This window comes from Schistocerca gregaria, chromosome 11, assembly GCF_023897955.1.
Source record: "Schistocerca gregaria isolate iqSchGreg1 chromosome 11, iqSchGreg1.2, whole genome shotgun sequence".
NCBI lineage: Eukaryota > Metazoa > Arthropoda > Insecta > Orthoptera > Acrididae > Schistocerca > Schistocerca gregaria.
The window spans coordinates 148,074,370-148,095,238 of NC_064930.1; the positions used below are offsets into that span (position 1 = coordinate 148,074,370).

Here is a 20,869-nt window from a genome sequence, read left to right on the forward strand (position 1 = left end):
TGGACTTTGGAATGTGTTTATTGTTAACCACCGCCACGAACACTAAACTGTTGATGTCCCCCAGCCGTGCGCTAAGGCCTGTATTTATCGTAGGCCACGACGTACAAGGACGCTACTACACGAGGCAATTTTGAAAGCAGCGGATGACATTCGTAAACGGAGGAATGTAGCACAGGATAAAATTGCAATTAATTTTCGGATTATTTACTTAAACACGAATTATTTCGAAACAAATCAAAGATTTTAAAAAGGGAGATAAATATATAAAATTGTGGTAATTTATGCGAGTAAAAGAAGCACAGAGAATTTTTTATTCCGTAAGAATCTCGTGCGTGGTGAAACTTAATATTGTGAAATAGCATTGATTTATAATAATTAGTTTAACGGGCCTACCGCGGGAAAGTGGGGGTTTTGGGTCTGGAGAAACTGAAAGATGACGCAACAAGGGGAAAATCAAATAAATAGGTAATAACGTACCGGTATATGAAACAATTGCATGAAATGTGGAAATACCGCTACACAAATCCTAAAAGAAAACCAGTACAGAAATAACACAAATTTACAATCTAGAAATCCTATTACAGTTCAGTACACACACATGCTGCGAACACCAACTAAATATTGAACCATGGAATGGTTAGAATTGGTAACAATAGCTTAATTCTAGTTACCGATTCCAATACTGTTACTTTTTGTGAATTTTCGTTCCTTGTGTACTGGCTTTTGTATTGGGATTTCTACGTCGATTTCTGCATATTTCACGCTACTGTTCTTTTTATTCTCCATATATATTATTATTATTTATTTCATTTTCCCGTTGTGTTAAATTTTAGTTTCTCTCATACTTTCTCGCCTTAGCGCACGGCTGGGGGACATCAACAGTTTAGTGTTCGTGGCGGTGGTTAACAATAAACACATTCCAAAGTCTACAATCATTTGTATGTCTGTCTGTCTGTCTGTCTGTCTGTCTGTATGTATGTGTCAAGAGCCCTTTGGTCAATTCTTGACATTTTTGTTCTGAAGCTTTTAGTAAAAGATCTTTGATATAACACAGAGTAAGCCTATTGTTTGCAAGTCGCTTCGCTTGCTTCAGTGTACTATGAAATGACCAAGTATGCTTGTGACGTGGCTACCACCACAGTGATCTTTGTAAATTACGTAAATTCTTCATACCACAAAGCACGCTAACCACAGAAACCGTAAAAAGCGGTTGCACTCTTACAAAGAAATAGCTGCAGCGATCAGCTGCATTCGAAAGAGCTGCACTGTGGACGATGATAAGCTTACATATAAAAAGAAACGATATTGAAGGAGATGGTCTGCGAAGCGAAGTGTGTTCAAAGTATACTGAAGAACGGGATGCAACCCTTCGGCTTTGACCAATGACGTCATAGGTTGCTCATAGATATTGTCTTTACTTTCGAGCCATAGATAATAAATTTGTTGACTGCTGTGGATAAGTGCCATCATTGTAAATTGAAATACTCGTAAATGAATGTGTTTCTAAAAGACAGCGCTAGACATTGCGTAAGACTCTTTTCTTGGGTCAATTCTAGCGTCCGATACAACCCGTCGGTGTCCTCGATACGCGCGTATATTAAAACTTCGATGTAGATAGTTTTTCTTTGCTCTCGTAATTTATTTTCTACATCTTTTGTTAATGAAAGTAGTCGTGATTTATAAGTAGTCTTGATTTCTCACGCTGTTCGTTATGGACTTCTACTTCGAAACTTCTGCTTCAGAAAATGAGTGACCGTAAATGAACTATAAAATTTTTGCTATCATTTTGTGTCATTGCTGAATTTTGCAAGTGCAGTGTCTATCGAAATTAAATGTTTTTGACGACGGTTGCGTTATCACTTCCAACGAATACATGTGGAGGTTTTAATGGTACTTGAATTATGCACCATTACGGCACCTCACCTGAACCTCTCGATCCCAGCAATATTCTACTGTATTTCTGTAAAGTAGTTGACATATTTCTGAGACAACATTCAGATTTGATTTCATTTGTGATACATCGATATGTTTATATTGCAATGATATTATTCTTATGTGTATTCTTTCTTTTGCCACTATGATCTTTGACGTACTTGTAACTCTGATTTTTGGGCACGTAAGCGATTGTTAGTTAGTTGTTAGAGAGTCGGACCTTGAAGAAGGTGAAGTGTTGGACGTCATGTTGGAAAGACGCATAACGTAGTCAGCTTATAAAATGTGAACCTTGACCAGTGACCTTAAGGAAGATGTTTTCAAGTATGTTTTGTATTGTGATGTTTAGTGTGTTGCGTGATATTGCAATAAAAACTATTAAAAGGAAGTGTAACTTAATTTCCGAGTTTTTTTACATCCCCATTGTCCAGCAAAAGTGTAATCTCCAAGAATGGTTTGTGAAGTGCATGTACACAACTTTTGAATATAACAGGATAAAACCTAGGCCTCTTTGCATCCGAGCTTGGAATCATAACCACGTAGATTTTCAACGATTGAGCCATGATTTTACGCATAATATGACTTGTTGCCCGAAAATGCAGTATTTAGCAGCGTGGGCAACACCACAATCGTTATTATGCTGACCTTTGTTGTGATAGGGTTATCAGAAGGTTCAGAATAAATGTCTGGAGATCCATACGCAGGGGGACGTGGTTCGACACATCGAGGCTGAATTTAGAAGTAATTGTCATGCTAACCTACTATTTTTGCTGTGAATATTCAAGCTAATCTGTCATGCACGAAGCAGGAGTCTCGTGTGGCACTGTAGTCGACTGATTCTTGTTTTGTAGAGAAGTCTGCAGGGATTTTATGAAGTAGAGGGAGTCATTGGGGTCGGGAGGGGGGCAGGCGTTACATTTTGGAAAGAGAAAGTACGAACTGTACTTCAGTAACGATCATTTTTAAGCACGGTTCTGATATGTTAAAAATATTTTTTCGCAACAAACAGTAATATTGGAATGTGTAACTAGAAATGACCACCTACATAGGTTGCTTCTAGTTACCGATTCCAACTATTCGACGGTTCATAATTTAGATCGTTCTTGCAGTACGCGTGGAAAATATAACATATACGCACTTGTAATTGCTCTCGTGTTCTTATTTATTTCAGTCATGTTCGTTTCGTTTAAATGAATTTCGCGCGTAAATACTAGCCGCGTTAAATGTATTTTATGGCATGCGACATTCGTTTAAGAGTATGATCTGTTCCATTCATAAATTGTCCATTGGAGCATCTTTGCCTCACGTATGACGTCATTGGTCAAATTCTACGGGTGGTATGGGATGCTAGAATTTATTCCTTTTCTTTTGCATTGATTTAAATAATTGGTTCTTTCAAATTCTTTCGGTACATCGTGTCATTCTTAGTGAGTTTTAGGTAATTTGGAAGAATAGCTTTTCATTTAGAAGAATGTTTAGTGTTTAATTTTCGTTTGTATTTACGGATTTATTTATTCCCATGAATATGGAAGACTTGAAGCAGGCTTCGGGCGTTGATATGATGGCTACCATTCGATTTCTGCAAATGTCTGGTCTTCTTGCTGATTACTTTGGATGTCGTGAGTGTGGCGAACATATGCGCCTGATAGTGTTTCTGCTCGTCGTACTCACAATTTATTCGAATGGAAGTTTAACAAGGATCAACTTTCGCAGTCAATTACACGAGCAGCACGGTTTGAGAAATCAAAAATTTCCGATGGTTTTTCTTCATATAGGGATTCGGAGATAAGGGGTTTTCAGCATCTTGTCATAAATCATAATATGGAATTTAGATCTTCATCAATTGGAGGTTGTACAGATAGTGTAGAAGGTTATTGGTCAACCATAAAATCTGTAGTAGGGAGGGGAACATGCCACATTTAGACACTACAGAGCCATTTAAATGAATATTCGTGGAGATGCAGTGTACATGTTGGGCAAGTGTATCGTCCATAATTTGTTAGTTAAGTTCAGGTTGGGCTGACGATGGGGGTGTAACTGATAATTAAGGAAAAGGGTGGGTTTGGTGGTGATGATTAAAACATTCATTTCCTTATTTTAGGTTATTTTCTTCTGTGGATTATTTTTTATTATTTTACTTCATTTTGTTGATGTGAACTTTTGGGTTTATATATTTGTATTTATCTGTATGTATGTTTTTCGTGATGCTGTTTTTCTTGTGTATGTGGGTTTGGGACTTTTCTTGGCGTCTTTCGAGGCATGCTTTGGTTTCTTGCAAAGGAGTTTGCGTATGGTAAGTTTAGTTGGGGTCTGAATCAGAGGTTGAGACGGTTCTGCGACCGTGTGGGCTGCAGATTCCTCAACTTGCGCCATAGGGTGGTGGGGTTTCGGGTTCCGCTGGATAGGTCAGGAGTCCACTACACGCAGCAAGCGGCTACACGGGTAGCAGGGGCTGTGTGGTGTGGACTGGGCTGTTTTTTAGGTTAGGTGGCCTCGGGCAAGTACAGAAAGGGCAACAGCCTCAAAGGGTGCGGGGCAAAGTCAGGACATGTGGGGACCGAGCAGCAATCGGTATTGTAATTGTAAACTGTCGAAGCTGCATTGGTAAAGTACCTGAACTTCAAGCGCTGATAGAAAGCACCGAAGCTGAAATCGTTGCAAGTAGAGAAAGCTGGCTGAAGCCAGAGGTAAATTCAGCCGAAAATTTTACAAAGGCGCAGACGGTGTTTAGAAAGGATAGATTGCATGCAACTTGTGGTGGAGTGTTCGTCGCTGTTAGTAGTAGTTTATCCTGTAGTGAAATAGAAGTCGATAGTTCCTGTGAATTATTATGGATGGAGGTTACACTCAACAACCGAGCTAGGTTAATAATTGGCTCCTTTTACCGACCTCCCGACTCAGCATTAGTGGCAGAAAAACAGAGAATTTCGAATACATTGCACATAAATTTTCTCAGCATATTATAGTCTTAGGTGGAGATTTCAATTTACCATATATAGACTGGGACACTCAGATGTTTAGGACAGGTGGTAGGGACAGGGCATTGAGTGACATTATACTGAGTGCAATATCCGAAAATTACCTCGAGCAATTAAACAGAGAACCAACTCGTGGAGATAACATTTCGGACCTACTGATAACAAACAGACCCGAACTTTTCGACTCTGTAACTGCAGAACAGGGAATCAGTGACCATAAGGCCGTTGCAGCATTCCTGAATATGGAAGTTAATAGGAATATAAAAAAAGGGAGGAAGGTTTATCTGTTTAGCAAGGGTAATAGAAGGCAGATTTCAGACTACCTAACAGCTCAAAACGAAAATTTCTGTTCCGACACTGACAATGTTGAGTGTTTATGGAAAAAGTTTAAGGCAATTGTGAAATGCGTTTTAGACATGTACGTGCTGAGTAAAACTGTGAGGGACGGGAAGAACCCACCGTGGTTCAACGAGAAAGTTAGGAAACTACTGCAAAAGCAAAGAGATCTTCACTGCAAGTTTAAACGTAGCCAAAACCTCTCGGACAAAAAGAAGCTAAACAATGTCAAAGTTAGCGTAAGGAGGGCGATGCGTGAAGCGTTCAGTGAATTCGAAAGTAAAATTCTGTGTACCGACTTCACAGCACAGAAAATCCTAGGAAGTTGTGGTCTTACGTTAAATCAGTAAGTGGTTCGAAGCAGCAAATCCAAACACTCCAGGATGATGATGATGGCATTGAAACAGAGGATGACATGTGTAAAGCTGAAATACTAAACACCTTTTTCCAAAGCTGTTTCACACAGGAAGACCGCACTGCAGTTCCTTCTCTAAATCCTCGCACGAACGAAAAAATGGCTGACATCGGAATAAGTGTCCAAGGAATAGAAAAGCAACTGGAATCACTCAACAGAGGAAAGTCCACTGGACCTGACGGGATACCAATTCGATTCTACACAGAGTACGCGAAAGAACTTGCCCCCCTTTTAACAACCGTGTACCGCAAGTCTCTAGAGGAACGGAAGGTTCCAAATGATCGGAAAAGAGCACTGGTAGTCCCAGTCTTCAAGGAGGGTCGTCGAGCAGATGCGCAAAACTATAGACCTATATCTCTGACGTCGATCTGTTGTAGAATTTTAGAACATGTTTTTTGCTCGAGTATCACGTCGTTTTTGGAAACCCAGAATCTACTCTGTAGGAATCAACATGGATTCCAGAAACAGTGATCGTGTGAGACCCAACTCGCTTTATTTGTTCATGAGACCCAGAAAATATTAGATACAGGCTCCCAGGTAGATGCTATTTTCCTTGACTTCCGGAAGGTGTTCGATACAGTTACACACTATCGCCTGGTAAACAAAGTAAGAGCCTACGGAATATCAGGCCAGCTGTGTGGCTGGATTAAAGAGTTTCTAGCAAACAAATCACAGGATGTTGTTATCAATGGAGAGACGTCTACAGACCTTAAAGTAACCTCTGGCGTGCCACAGGGGAGTGTTATGGGACCATTGCTTTTCACAATATGTATAAATGACCTAGTAGATACTGCCGGAAGTTCCATGCGGCTTTTCACGGATGATGCTGTAGTATACAGAGAAGTTGCAGCATTAGAAAATTGCAGCGAAATGCAGGGAGATCTGCAGCGGATAGGCACTTGGTGCAGGGAGTGGCAACTGACCCTTAACATAGACAAATGTAATGTATTGCGAATACATAGAAGGATCCTTTATTGTATGATTATATGATAGCGGAAGAAACACTGGTAGCAGTTACTTCTGGAAAATATCTGGGAGTATGCGTGCCGAATGATTTGAAGTGGAATGATCATATAAAATTAATTGTTGGTAAGGCGGGTACCAGGTTGAGGTTCATTGGGAGAGTCCTTAGAAAATGTAGTCCATCAACAAAGGAGGTGGCTTACAAAAGACTCGTTCGACCTATACATGAGTATTGCTCATCAGTGTGGGATCCATACCAGATCGGGTTGACGGAGGAGATAGAGAAGATCCAAAGAAGAGTGGCGCGTTTTGTCACAGGGTTATTTGGTAAGCGTGATAGCGTTACGGAGATGTTTAGCAAACTCAAGTGGCAGACTCTGCAAGAGAGGCGCTCTGCATCACGGTGTAGCTTGCTCGCCACGTTTCAAGAGGGTGCTTTTCTGGATGAGGTATCGAATGTATTGCTTCCCCCTACTTATACCTCCCGAGGAGATCACGAATGTAAAATTAGAGAGATTCGAGCGCGCACGGAGGCTTTCCGTCAGTCGTTCTTCCCGCAAACCATACGCGACTGCAACTGGAAAGGGAGGTAATGACAGTGGCACGTAAAGAGCCCTTCGCCACACACCGTTGGGTGGCTTGCGGAGTATAAATGTAGATGTAGATGCAGATGCAGTTTTTCATTTTCATGTTGTACTGAATTCATCTATTTTGATGTATCTCTTTTGTCATATTACATCGATCTGTGTTAAGTACGCGTTCATCAACTGCAGTACGGAATACGAATTTTGCAGTCTTTGCTCTTGTTCCCTTACCTAGTACTTCTATCATTATGATTTTTTCGGTTCTATACAAGGACTACTGAAGCTTCAGTTGACATATATAGGTCAATTGAAGTACAGGATACACATGAAACTTCCTGGTAAGGTTAAAACTGTGTGCCCGACCGAGACTCGAACTCGGGACTCCTGTGTTCCGAGTCTCGGTCGGGCATACAGTTTTAATCTGCCAGCAAGTTTCATATCAGCGCACACTCTGCTGCAGAGTGAAAATCTCATTCTGGAAACAGGATAAACGTTATAAAAGTCATTATTTCCCATTCGCTAGTACTAGTTTCCTATTCTTCAATTGACCTGTAGAGCTCAGCTGAAGAATGGGATACAAATTTTACTGTTTTCGGGTTTTTTGCCGTCTCTAGCATGGCCTATATAGGTCAACTGAAGTATGGGGTTAAAAATGTTATAACTGTAGTTTCTTTCCACCTTCAACAATGGGTGCCAATGTTCCATTTGTTGATCTCTTTTCTTTGTTAGCAATAGTATCCTATTCTTCAGTTGACCCTATAGGTCAACTAAAGTATGGGATATAAATATTTTGTATGTTGGTCTTTCTGCCTTCGCTAGTAATACAATCTCCGTAAGAACAGAATGCTAGTAGTAGCAGAGGCAAAAGAATCGACACCTGCAAAATTTGAATCCCGTACTGGAGCTAAACTATACAGATCGACAGAAGTTCGAGAAACAACTCATATATACGTCAACTGAGATATTCCATGCCACTGTTACTGCTATCCCTTTTTTCTTCACTTTTTAATGGAAGTACTAGAACTCAAAACGAGCGACATCCTTAACGTTATGTTCGAAATATTACTGTACGTGATGTATGTCGACCATCTGTTTCCTCTCCTGCATTCCGTTGTTTACGAACACTCGTCTTTGCTGTTAAATCTGTCTAATAAATCAATTCTGACGTGATTGGTCAAAGCCGACGCATTGTGTCCCGTTCTTCAGTAGTCCCCGTAAGTGAAATGAATTTGTTAATTTGTACTCAGATAACACGACCTCATCTAAATGAATTCGTTATTGGGTGACTTACATATTGCATTCACATGTTTCTGGAATAATATGTAAAATTGTACATTATGGCATCTAAGTATTACATAGAAAGCTGAAGCAGCCTTTGCCTGTTGCTAAAAACCTTCAGTTAGGCATGGGCCATCTTTACCAGAAACAGCATTCATGATTTTTGAAAATGAAACATTGTGCCAGTTACATATTTTTTTTTTCATTTAAGAATTGCACAGGGGTTTATGAGACTTTATTCTCGTGATTAATTACTAATATTTACAGAGGTATTTTATGTGATATTTCAGATAATCACCCAAAAGAAATATGTCCAGTTGCAATAGAGAATGACAACAATCACATGGCTTGAGAGGCAGAACTCCACACACACTAACATCACATAAAATACCTATGTCAGTATTTCCTTTTGATAATGAGAATAAATATTCTAAAAGTGTCATATTAAGCATAAAAAAATATTCACCTAGTGCAGTGTTTCATTATTTGTATTATGAATAACACAGTTGTAGGTATTTCAAAAACACAAATGTGACAAAGCACGTTTTTGTGTCAGCCGGCTGTTGACACTAGATTGTCGACGTCACACAGACGTGTGCTTATGCTGCGGTATGACATCATTGCTGAAAGCTGACGAATGTAATCGCACACTTACATTGTGCTACTTGTGCAAGTGCCATGCCTACCCGATACTAATCTTGCCAGAAATGACTGTGGTCATGTTACAAAAGTGGAGGTAATCTGATACATTTCTAATTAAATGTATATAATACTTTATGGACATAAATTTTGGAGTACCTAAAACCACGAAAATTTAACTGTCCAGAATTAAATATTACCCTCACTCAGATTGAACAAATTACTAACATCAGCAAAGCAGTAAACAAGGCCACACAGTGGCCTTGGAATACCATAGTATGGCGAATACTGAGGTGTAAATAAATACCGTCCAACATCTGTGTGTCAGAGTCACTGTTTTTGTATGGTCTAAAGACTTCCCAAGTGAAAACCCATCTACACACTTCTTGTTGATTGCAGCTTTGCAGCCATCTGACTTACTGGCAGACACTGTACAGGGTGTATATTTTATTAGGACATGCCAATAAACAGGACACATTTCAGTAGATAAATTGAATGAACATACAGAATGCAGGAGTGACACTAACACGGCAGATATACACTCGTGCTCATAAATTAAGGATAATGCCGATACTTGGTAAAACAACACTCTGGTTGGGTTGTTTGCGGGCTTAAATCACCTCGGGGTATGACCCTGTGGTCATCGCACTGTGGCACTGGCAGCAGTCCACATACGCAGAGGTGTGTCTGTGTAGGGGGCAGCGAGTAAGTGTGCAGACGTTTTCGGACGTGCTGATGGTGACTCTGTGTTGAAAATAGCTCGGAGAACTTTATTGATAACATTATGAGGGGTAGAATACTAGTGCGACTGGAGGCTGGTCAAACACAGCAGGTCGTAACACGGGCCCTCCGTGTGCCACAAAGTGTGATCTCAAGATTATGGTAACGATTCCACCAGACAGGGAACGTGTCCAGGCGCTACAATATGGGATGTCCACAGTGTACAACACCCCAAGTCGACAGATATCTCACCAACAGTGCTTGCACACTGCCACGGAGTACTGCAGGCAGCCTCACTCGGGACCTTACTGCAGCCACCGGAACAGTTGTCCCCAGACACACACAGTCTGCAGATGACTGAACAGGCACGGTTTTTTGCCCGGAGACCTACAACGTGCATTCCACTGACCCCTGGTCACAGGAGAGCCCGTAAAGCCTGGTGTCAAGAATAGTACACGGTCATTGGAACGTTGGTCCCAGGTTATGTTCACCGATGAGTCCAGGTATAGTCTGAACAGGGATTCTCGTATGGTTTTCAACTGGAGTGAACCAGGGACCAGATATCAACCCCTTCATGTCATTGAAAGGTATCTGTACGGAGGTTGTGGTTTGATGGTGTGGGTTGGGATTATGACTGGTGGACGTACACCCCTGCACGTCTTTGACAGAGGAACTGTAACAGGTCAGGTGTATCGGGACGTCATTTTGCACCAGTATGTGCGCCTTTTTGGGAGTGCAGTGGGTCCCACCTTCCTCCTGACGGATGATAATGCACGGCCCCACCGAGCTGCCATTGTGGAGGGGTACCTTTAAAAAGAAGGTATGAGGCGAATGGAGTGGCCTGCCTGTTTTCCAGACCTAAACCCCATCGAGCACATCCGAGATGCTCTCGGTCGACGTATCGCTGCACGTCTTCAAACCCCTACGACACTTCAGGAGCTCCGACAGGCACTGGTGCGAGAATGGGAGGCTATACCCCAGCAGCTGCTCGACAACCTGATTCAGAGTATGCCAACCCATTGTGCGGCCTGTGTAGGTGTGCACGGTGATCATATCCCCTATTGATGTTGGGGTACGTGCGCAGGAAACAGTGGTGTTTTGTAGCACGTGTGTTTAGAGACGGTTTTCTCAACTTATCACCAATACCATGGACTTAGACGTGTGTTGTGTGTGTCCCCCGTGTGCCTATGCTATGAGTGCCAGTTTCGTGTAGTGGCACGTTGTGTGACATCACATTCTGCAATTATCCTTAATTTATGAGCACGAGTGCAGTTTATATGTAGCAAAAAATGAAGAAAACAAACTAAAAGAACTCTGTATGACTGCAAATAGCTGCGGTACACACAAATGGTACAGGAGTGAAGGCAGAGGAAAAGATATAGCATTAACATAAATACAGTTCTTTTCTTTGGAAAGTTATTTAAAGAAGCAAATTAATTTTGGTTTTAGATTTTGAGGTTACTTGAAAGTATTATTTAATATGGGTGGGATTTGATTCATGTCGTAAAGGTACAACAGGGAGAAGTAGAAAGAGTTCATTACAGCACAAACGATAAAATTATTAAAACAACATTCCCGACATTAGTTTGCGAGATAAGAGCTTCCCAACATACATAGAGTTGGGTGAATAATCACCTAGCTGCTGTAATCGGTCTGTTGACCACAGTGGCAGCCCATAAATGAGTGGGGTAAACTCCTTAATAGCAGGTTGATGCATTTTGGTACTCCTGTTGCTTTGGGTTTATTTACCGATTGTCATTTTTTATTTGTAGTTCACTGTTGCTATTTGAGAGGACGTACTGTCAGTTCTGAGTTATTGTCTGCAGCTCTCGGTCTAGTGGCTAGTGTTCCTGCCTCGGGATCATTGGGTCCCAGTTTCAATTCCTGGCCAGGTTGAAGATTTTCTCTGTCCGGGAACTGGGTGTTTGTGTTGTCCTCATCATCATCATCATCATCATCATTTGTGACAGTGGCTCAGTGGATTGTATAAAAATTGGAACTTCGTGCAGGTGCTGTTGACTGTGCAGTTCAGTGCCCCGCAAACTGTACATCGTCATTGCAGAGATAGTGAGTGGAGCTGTGAACACTAGAAAAGTGAGTGACAAGTAGAGAAATCTGAACATTTCTGATGTACTCTTCTGTTTGAGTGCAGTGGAAGCAGCCATAAATGTTTGCACCACATGTGGAGCAATGCAATTGGACACAGCACAGCAAGAAAATGGTTTTCTAGTTTTAAGGAGATTTGTTTTGGCATTAGTGACTCACTCAGCATTCAGGAAGACCTTCAATGTTTCATGAAAATTGTTTAAACACCTCAATCCACAACAATCGAATTGCGTGTACCTGACGAACTGTGTCGTTCCACCGTCATGCGACATTTGCGTGCAGTAGGGAGGGTTCAAAAATTGGATGTATGGATACCACACGCTCTGAGCCTAACCGTAAAGATTAGTGGGTGGGTAGCCATATGTGCGTCTCTGTTTGCTTGTCACCAATTGGCTCATGAGCAGCACTGACCATTCCTATTGTTTATCATTTCTGGTGACGAGAAGTGGTGTCTTCACGCTAATATAAGAAAAGGAAAGTAATGGTCGAGCCCAAACAAAGCAGCAACTCCGTGTACAGAGACCTGTACGCATGTACAAAAGATTATGTTATGCGTCCGGTGGAACAGCGATGGTGTGCTGTACTAAGAAATGCTTCCCCTAGGTGTAACCGTCACTGCTGACATTTGTTGTCAACGGAGATGTCTTTGCAGATGCATTCCAAGAACAGTGACTAGGAAGACTGCGTGAAGTATTGCTGCTCCCACCCACATTCTGCTACACTGACAAAAAGTATACTCAAGTTGGGTTGGGAAATGATTCTGCACTCAATTTATTCACCTCATCTTTCACCCTCAGGTTTTCACTTTTTCCACTTTCCATTCCATAACCTTCAAAGAGCTTCCTTTAGGTATCAAAAAGTGCGCTGAACATGCTTCAATGAGTTTTTCACCTCAAAACCAGATGACTTCTACAGTCCTGGGATTGAGAAATTACCATAGTATTGGCAGACTGTTGTGGCGTACCAGCCCAGTAGAAAGCATTCAGCTCGATATAATTATCTCTTCACTGTCCTGATGGGTGACTATTCACCTCACAGCTTGTCACAATAATTTGTGAAGGAGGCAATCAATCTGTGTATTCGATAAGTTCACTGTCCAATAACTTCAGCAAAAGAAACATCTGCTTGGCACACAGGTTACTGCACTGTCCACATGGTGTACTTTTCAAGTTCACTTTGTGAGGTCACAGCCCATGATGTGATAGTACTATACTAAATTTCTATTTTAAATTTGCTGTCCATGAAATGTATTGAAACAATTTGGGTTGTACACAGAGTACAGTGTTCACAATCTTGAAGTGTAATTACTATTTTCAAGTGTAATTACTATTTTATGGTATCATATTCGTAGAAAAGTTTTTATAACACACGATTATAAATATGCAACTACGCATCATCAGATAAAGTAACAATTTTGGAAATGGCAGCTACAGAATGGATATAGGAACAAAATTACAAAACTAATGCTATTGTAAATCTGTCCTAAGGAGAAAGGAAACAAAATGGTGTTATCTTAGTATCTTCACAGAAGCTAAGGCATGTCACTAATGATCTGTACTACGTACTTTGCCAGGAAACACTCTCTTCTCAGTCATTAGTTCCCATAGAATGTATTGCATAATACATTAGTGAATGCAAATGGTAAAAGTAAGCAAACTTTGATACTTGATCAACAAGATCTACTATTATGTGTAATGCAGAAATTGCTGTACTTAGATGTTTAAGATGATCTATAATGCGTCAGTTCCATTACCTATTCTTATCGGTATTGAAATCTAAGAATTTAGAGTATTTGTTTCATTTCTTTACATTGTTGAGTGCTGAAGTTCCCCCATTAGGCTTGACTTACATACTTAGGTTTCCAGCTAAAAAGTAACCAGCTTTGGGAACATATATTAGCTAATGATTTGTTTACAATAAGTTTTGTGGAATACGTTGCTAACCAGTTCGGTGTGTGTATTTTTCAGGGGCCGCACATTCGTGGGTGCGGCATGTGAATTTATCTTCTCTCTCCTGTGCCAGAACAGAGCCGGTACACCATGAACAAAAAGTGAGTTAGCCTCTGGACAGACACTACATCTGGCACACTGAGAAATTAACATAATTTGTTCTGTGCTTCTCCTAGTTTTATGCATGTGTAACAAGTAATTGCATTATTGCTTCTTTAACACTAATTTGCATTTACTCTTACATTTAAAGGAACGGTGTAGTTCGGTCATCCAGAAAGTAAATTCTAGTCGTTTTCACAGACAGCAAGACTGCAGTAGTTAGACAGGAATGTGTAGACTAGTTTCTAAGAACTTTTAACAACTGTGTATGTTAATCAACCTTTAGTTGTTTTCAGAGTGGGTAGCTCTTTTCTGCCTTTAGTGGTCAGTCAGGCAAGTGTTCTTGGGGTGGGGTTAATTTTGGTAGTATGTAGTATTTTTTGGCGTAACTTAATTTTCGTAACCCCCACCCAAAATCGATGTTCCAATTTATTTGACGTGGCCCAACCTGCCATGCTCTCTTGTGCCACTCTCTTTCTCTCAGAGTAGCAATTGAATATGACATTCTTTATTATTTAATGTATTTGGATAGGTAAAAAACCTGTTCACCAAGTCAGGGCAGGAGAACACATTTAAGAAGGTTTTAAAATTTGGAAGCTTTCGGAGCCAGTGGCTTTTCCTTGTATCGGAAAGTTTGAAGAGAAAGGAAGAGGGGTGAAGAAAAAGTACTGGTAAAGTTTAGGAAAATGGGTAGAGTTCAGAAAGTCATCCAGAACCACAGGTTAGGGGAGACTTACCAGATGGGACGAGAAGAAAAGACTGATTGTCTGGAACTGCACAGGACGAGAGTTGAAAACGTGAGAGCTTAAAGGTGGAAGATAAGATAATGCGAAAGAAGGGTATTACTGCCAAAACATCCTGCACGAGTTCATAAGAGCAGAAAGGTAAGTGCATTGTATGTGATAGAGGTTGAAGGGAGTGTCGAAAAATGGTCAGCTCGGAAAATGGCGGATATACAAAACTGAAAGGAAGTAAAGAAAGGAATAGTTACTGTGAAGAAATTAATGTAAATTAAGGCCAGGTGGGTGGTGAGAACTAAGGACGTGATTATAGTGCCCGTTCACACCTGTGGAGTTCTGAAAAACTGGTGTCTGGGGGAAGAACTCCAGATGGCACGTATCATGAAACAAGCACTGAGGTCACATGTGGTGTTCATAATTTTATGTAACAGCTATCTTATTGTGATAAAATTATTTAAAAGCGGTCTCGATCGCAGCAGATGTTAACTTCTGACCTGTTTCCGGCTTTTTAATGACACCCCACCATCAGACTTTGTACCATCTGGATGATGGCAATGGTGCCCCTTTCCCCCCTTTGCTTACACGGTTTATGTCAAATATTTAGAGCATTAACTCATTTGTAAAGTAATCAGACATTTGAAGCTGTTTTATACTTGGGATTTCAGGGAGCGGGGGAGGGGGAGGGGGAGGGGGAGGGGTAGTCATGTCGAGGCTTTATTGGCATTTGTGCATAACTAGCTGAATTGCCTGGGATGTTTTGTATCTGCCGCACAAAGTGATTGGTCCTTTTTTTAGTTTAAATCGACAGGCGTATTTGAATTTCTGAATGTCAACAGAATGCAGTGAATGAATATGTCTTCACCTGTGGCATTAGTAACAATCAGGTTCTAGGCTTCCAGTTCTGACTTTCGTGTACACCAGTTTCAAACCAAACACACACACACACACACACACACACACACACACACACACACACACTCTCTCTCTCTCTCTCTCTCTCTCTCTCTCTCTCTCTCTCTCTCTCTCTCTCTCTCTCTCTCTCTCTCTCTCTCACTATGTTCAGTCAAATGTTCACTAGGAGACCTCAGATTACGAAATCTCGTGTAGACAGTGGTCTTCCTCTTGTCTTGAAGGTAAAGTGTGCAATATTTCATGAAGACTAGAATAAAACTTTATTTTTGTTTGGATTACGAACAAACAAATGGACACACTTCCTTATACATATAGATGCAAGGAAATGTAAATGAATTTGTGTATTTGTCAGCAACTCTTCCGAGTGTTTCACTCATCCATTCAGTGAAGAAAATTAGGCCAGCCTTTAAGGTATATCGGAAACAACCAGTAGATTGTGGCTAAGCCATTTTTCCGCATTATGCTTCCTTCTGGGAGTGACAGTTCGGCAAAGTAGACTGGAGAACTCGTGTGAAGTTTGCAAAGTGAGAGAGAGGCACTGCAAGGAGTGAAGCTGTTACACAGGTTGTGGTAGCAAGTCGTGCACAGATAGCTCAGTCGGTAAGAGCGTTATTGGCAAAAAAGTGCCGGGTTCGAGTCCCAGTCTGGCTCACACTTGTGGTCCGTCAAGATGTTTCTTCTTGTACAGCTTGTATGTCTCTGCCTGGAGGCTCCAGAAAAGCCTGTACGTTGCTAAATGCTCCTGCAAATTACCATAACTTGGCCTGCCCTGACATACTGGACAATGAATGTTAGTTGACAGTTCCGACAAAAACACGTGAAGACACCATTTAAAATTTGCAGTAGGTCTCGTATTTTGATAATCCGTTTAGAAGTCGAACATATTAACAGTTGAGTTAAAATTGTGAATGACAAATTAGGAAATAACCAGTAACCCCCAGTTCTTTAAAGAATGAAACTCCCACTTAGAAAACAGCTTCAAACATCTGATTACTTTGTGAGCGAGTTTATCTGTAAATTTTTTGCCTTTAAGTGGGTAAGTGAGAAAGTTTCATAAAGGCTTGACATTTTGTACCAAGTTTGTTTGAATTTTCAAATGCTGGACGGATGAAGTAGTCAGAGCATTTGTGCTCCATCAGTCATACAGGCTCGAGACACACTCTTTAATACTTGTCTTGCTGCGTTACACTTTTAACATAAGATTATACTTATTAATGAGTACATTATGACCAAATTTTAAAATATTGAAAATCAAATTTTTGACACCACTACAATTGCAACTGGTATTGCATTCCAGATAACATTTTAGCAGTATAGGTAAGACTGACAGATGTCAGTTGGGCCGTGGATTGTTTTGTCAGCCAGTGGAACTTACTTTGTGGATGACCTTCATACCTTGCTGTATTATTATTAGAGATATTTTCCATTTCTTGTAATACTGCTCCTGTTCTATGATAGCTTAATTTGAGCTGTAGTATTGCAGGTAGAACTGGCAACAGCATGAGGTGATGTGGGTTAGAATGGAGACTTGGTGTGACGGTGGCTTTAGTGCACTGCTGTTCGAGCTGTTGTTTACGGTTGGCCTCGCACACTCACGAGGAGAGGTGGGATAAGGTTTTTTTCAAAACCATCTATACGGTGGTTTAGGTTAGGGTCCCGCTTGTCGCCTTGCAGCTATTCACCACAGGGGGCCCTTATTTGCATGTAATAGATGGAAAAAAAAGTTTGTGATTTTGCTTGATCATATAGAGCTTTAAAGTTAGGAACACGATTCAGACTAGTGGTGTTGTGTAATGGTCGAGATACGGCCCTCATGTGCAGATGGCTGTAGGCTAGAATCTCATCAGGTACCTTGAATATATTTTATTTTTAAATCAACAGTACTATGGAAAGGATAGTTGCTACTCACAGTATAGTGTAGATGCTGAGTCACAGACATGCACAACAGGAAGACTGTCGGAAAGTCAGCTTTTGGCCAGCAAGGCCACCGTCGGAAATAGACCACAGACACGCGCGTACGGGTAGACACAAACGTAACTCGCCCACATGTGACCACAGCCTCTGACTGCTAAGGCCTCCCCCTCTCCCCCTCTCCCCCTCTCCCCCTCTCCCCCTCTCCCCCTCTCCCCCTCTCCCCCTCTCCCCCTCTCCCCCTCTCCCCCTCTCCCCCTCTCCCCCTCTCCCCCTCTCCCCCTCTCCCCCTCTCCCCCTCTCCCCCTCTCCCCCTCTCCCCCTCTCCCCCTCTCCCCCTCTCCCCCTCTCCCCCTCTCCCCCTCTCCCCCTCTCCCCCTCTCCCCCTCTCCCCCTCTCCCCCTCTCCCCCTCTCCCCCTCTCCCCCTCTCCCCCTCTCCCCCTCTCCCCCTCTCCCCCTCTCCCCCTCTCCCCCTCTCCCCCTCTCCCCCTCTCCCCCTCTCCCCCTCTCCCCCTCTCCCCCTCTCCCCCTCTCCCCCTCTCCCCCTCTCCCCCTCTCCCCCTCTCCCCCTCTCCCCCTCTCCCCTTCCCTTTCGTAGTATGTTCTTCCAATTACAGTGCTGGTACAGGTGCTGGAAGGTGGCTGACTAAGGTGAGCTGGAAGGATATATCCTAGGTTTGGAATCGTATGGGTTCTGGTAGACGTTATGTTCAGCAGTTAATATACAGGGTGTTACAAAAGGTACGGCCAAACTTTCAGGAAACATTCCTCACACACAAAGAAAGAGAATATGTTATGCGGACATGTGTCCGGAAACGCTTTCCTTCCATGTTAGAGCTCATTTTATTACTTCTCTTCAAATCACATTAATCATGGAATGGAATCACACAGCAACAGAACGTACCAGCGTGACTTCGAATACTTTATTGCAGGAAATGTTCAAAATGTCCTCCGTTAGAGAGGATACGTGCATCCACCCTCCGTCGCACGGAATCCCTGATGCGCTGATGCAGCCCTGGAGGATGGCGTATTGTATCACAGCCGTCCACAATACGAGCACAAAGAGTCTCTACATTTGGTACCGGGGTTGTGTAGACAAGAGCTTTCAAATGCCCCCATAAATGAAACTCAAGAGAGTTGAGGGCAGGAGAGTGTGGAGGCGACTGAATTGGTCCGCCTCTACCAATCCGTCGGTCACCGAATCTGCTGTCGAGAAGCGTACAAACACTTAGACTGAAATGTGCAGGAGCTCCATAGTGCATGAACCACATATTGTGTCGTACTTGCAAAGGCACATGTTCTAGCAGCACAGGTAGAGTATCCCGTATGAAATCGTGATAACGTGCTCCATTGAGCATAGGTGGAAGAATGTGGGGCCCAATCGAGACATCGCCGACAATGTCTTCCCAAACGTTCACAGAAAATCTGTGTCTATGACGTGATTGCACAGTTGCGTGCAGATTCTCGTCAGCCCACACATGTCGATCGTGATAATTTATAATTTGATCACGTTGGAATGAAGCCTCATCCGTAAAGAGAACATTTGCACTGAAATGAGGATTGACACATTGCCGGATGAACCATTCGCAGAAGTGTACCCGTGGAGGCCAATCAGCTGTTGATAGTGCCTGCACATACCGTACACATCATGGAAACAACTGGTTCTCCCGTAGCACTCTCCATACAGTGACGTGGCCAACGTTACCTTGTACAGCAGCAACTTCTCTGAGGCCGAAATTAGGGTTATCGTCAACTGCATGAAGAATTGCCTTGTCCATTGCAGGTGTCCTCGTCGTTCTAGGTCTGCCCCAGTCGCGAGTCGTAGGCTGGAATGTTCCTTGCTCCCTAAGACGCCGATCGATTGCTACGAACGTCTTCCTGGCGGGACACCTTCGTTCTGGAAATCTGTCTCGATACAAACATACCGCTCCACGGCTATTGCCCTGTGCTAATCCGTACATCAAATAGGCATCTGCCAACTCCGTATTTGTAAACTTTGCACTGACTGCAAAACCAGGATCGTGATGAACACTAACCTCTTGATGCTACATAATGATGTGCTCGATGCTAGTACTGTAGAGCAATGAGTCGCATGTCAACACAAGCACCGAAGTCAACATTACCTTCCTTCAATTGGCCAACTGGCAGTGAATCGAGGAAGTACAGTACATACTGACGAAACTAAAATGAGCTCTAACATGGAAATTAAGCGCTTCCGGACACGTGTCCACATAACATATTTTCTTTATTTGTGTATGAGGAATGTTTCCTGAAAGTTTGGCCGTACCTTTTTGTAACACCCTGTATACAGATGGTGGTATTATCGAGTGCACGAGGTATAAAAGGGCAGCGCATTGGCGGAGCTGCCATTCGTACTCTGGTGATTCAGAATGAAATGGTTTCAGATGAGATTACGGCCACACGACGGGAATTAAGTCTATGAACGTGGAATGGTACTTGGAGCTAGATATGACAGTCCATTTTGGAAATCGCGAGGAATTCAATATACCGAGATCCACAGCGTCGAGCTTGTGCAAAAAATAACCAAATTTCGAGCACCGACTCTCACTACCGACAATGCAGAGGCTAATGGTGTTCACCAATGTAGAAGGCCGAACAGCGTTTGCATAACAGCTTGTACGAGCATTCGGTACGTGTCATTACACAGGTGGTACGATTGTAACCAAGTTATCAGCTAGCATGAATGGACACACAAAGAGGGTGTATACTGGCTAGCACTTCTTTCTAGTAACTATTCCTTTCTTCACTCCCTTTCAGTTTCCTATATCTTTTATTTCCTGACCCCTGTATTTTTCCCTGTCCCTTTCCTCCACAACACGTAATGTACTTAACTTTCTGTTCTCCTTAACCATTGCACAATGTTTGGTCAGTAATCTTTGTCTTGTATATTACCCTATCTTCCACCTTTAAGCTCTCAGGTGTTCAAATCTTGTACAGTGCAGTCCCCAACAATCAGTTTTTTTCTTTTCCTCCCATCTGGTAAGTCTGTACTGACTTGGGATTCTGGATGACTATTTCGTAATTTGTGAGTCCTTTTTCTTCATCCTTCATCCCTCTTCCCTACCCTTCAACCATTTTTGCAGGAAGCTCGCATATTTCCTCAACTGCTGTACGTGTTTGCTGAAATAAGTCGGCGGTAGCAAAGCACTGTTTGTCCGAGAAACACGAAATTGATTACGAGCGTACCGAGATCCTGGCTAAGTCCTCGAAATATTGGGACAGAGTCATAAGGGAAGCTATCGAAATCCGCACTGGGGAAGATCTTATTGGCCGAGATAGCGGTTA

At 42.2% G+C, this 20,869-nt stretch overlaps 1 protein-coding gene across 3 annotated transcripts in view; it reads left to right on the forward strand.

The window, feature by feature from the left end:
- Nucleotides 1-20,869, forward strand: part of LOC126294984 (zinc finger MYND domain-containing protein 11-like) — a 212,027-nt gene that overhangs the window by 56,508 nt on the left and 134,650 nt on the right. For all 3 annotated transcript variants that reach the window (XM_049987219.1, XM_049987217.1, XM_049987218.1), the window contains exon 2: nt 13,919-14,001. In XM_049987219.1, the coding sequence (XP_049843176.1) occupies nt 13,991-14,001 (11 nt within the window). In that variant the 5' untranslated portion in view covers nt 13,919-13,990. The remainder of the gene's footprint in view (nt 1-13,918; nt 14,002-20,869) is intronic.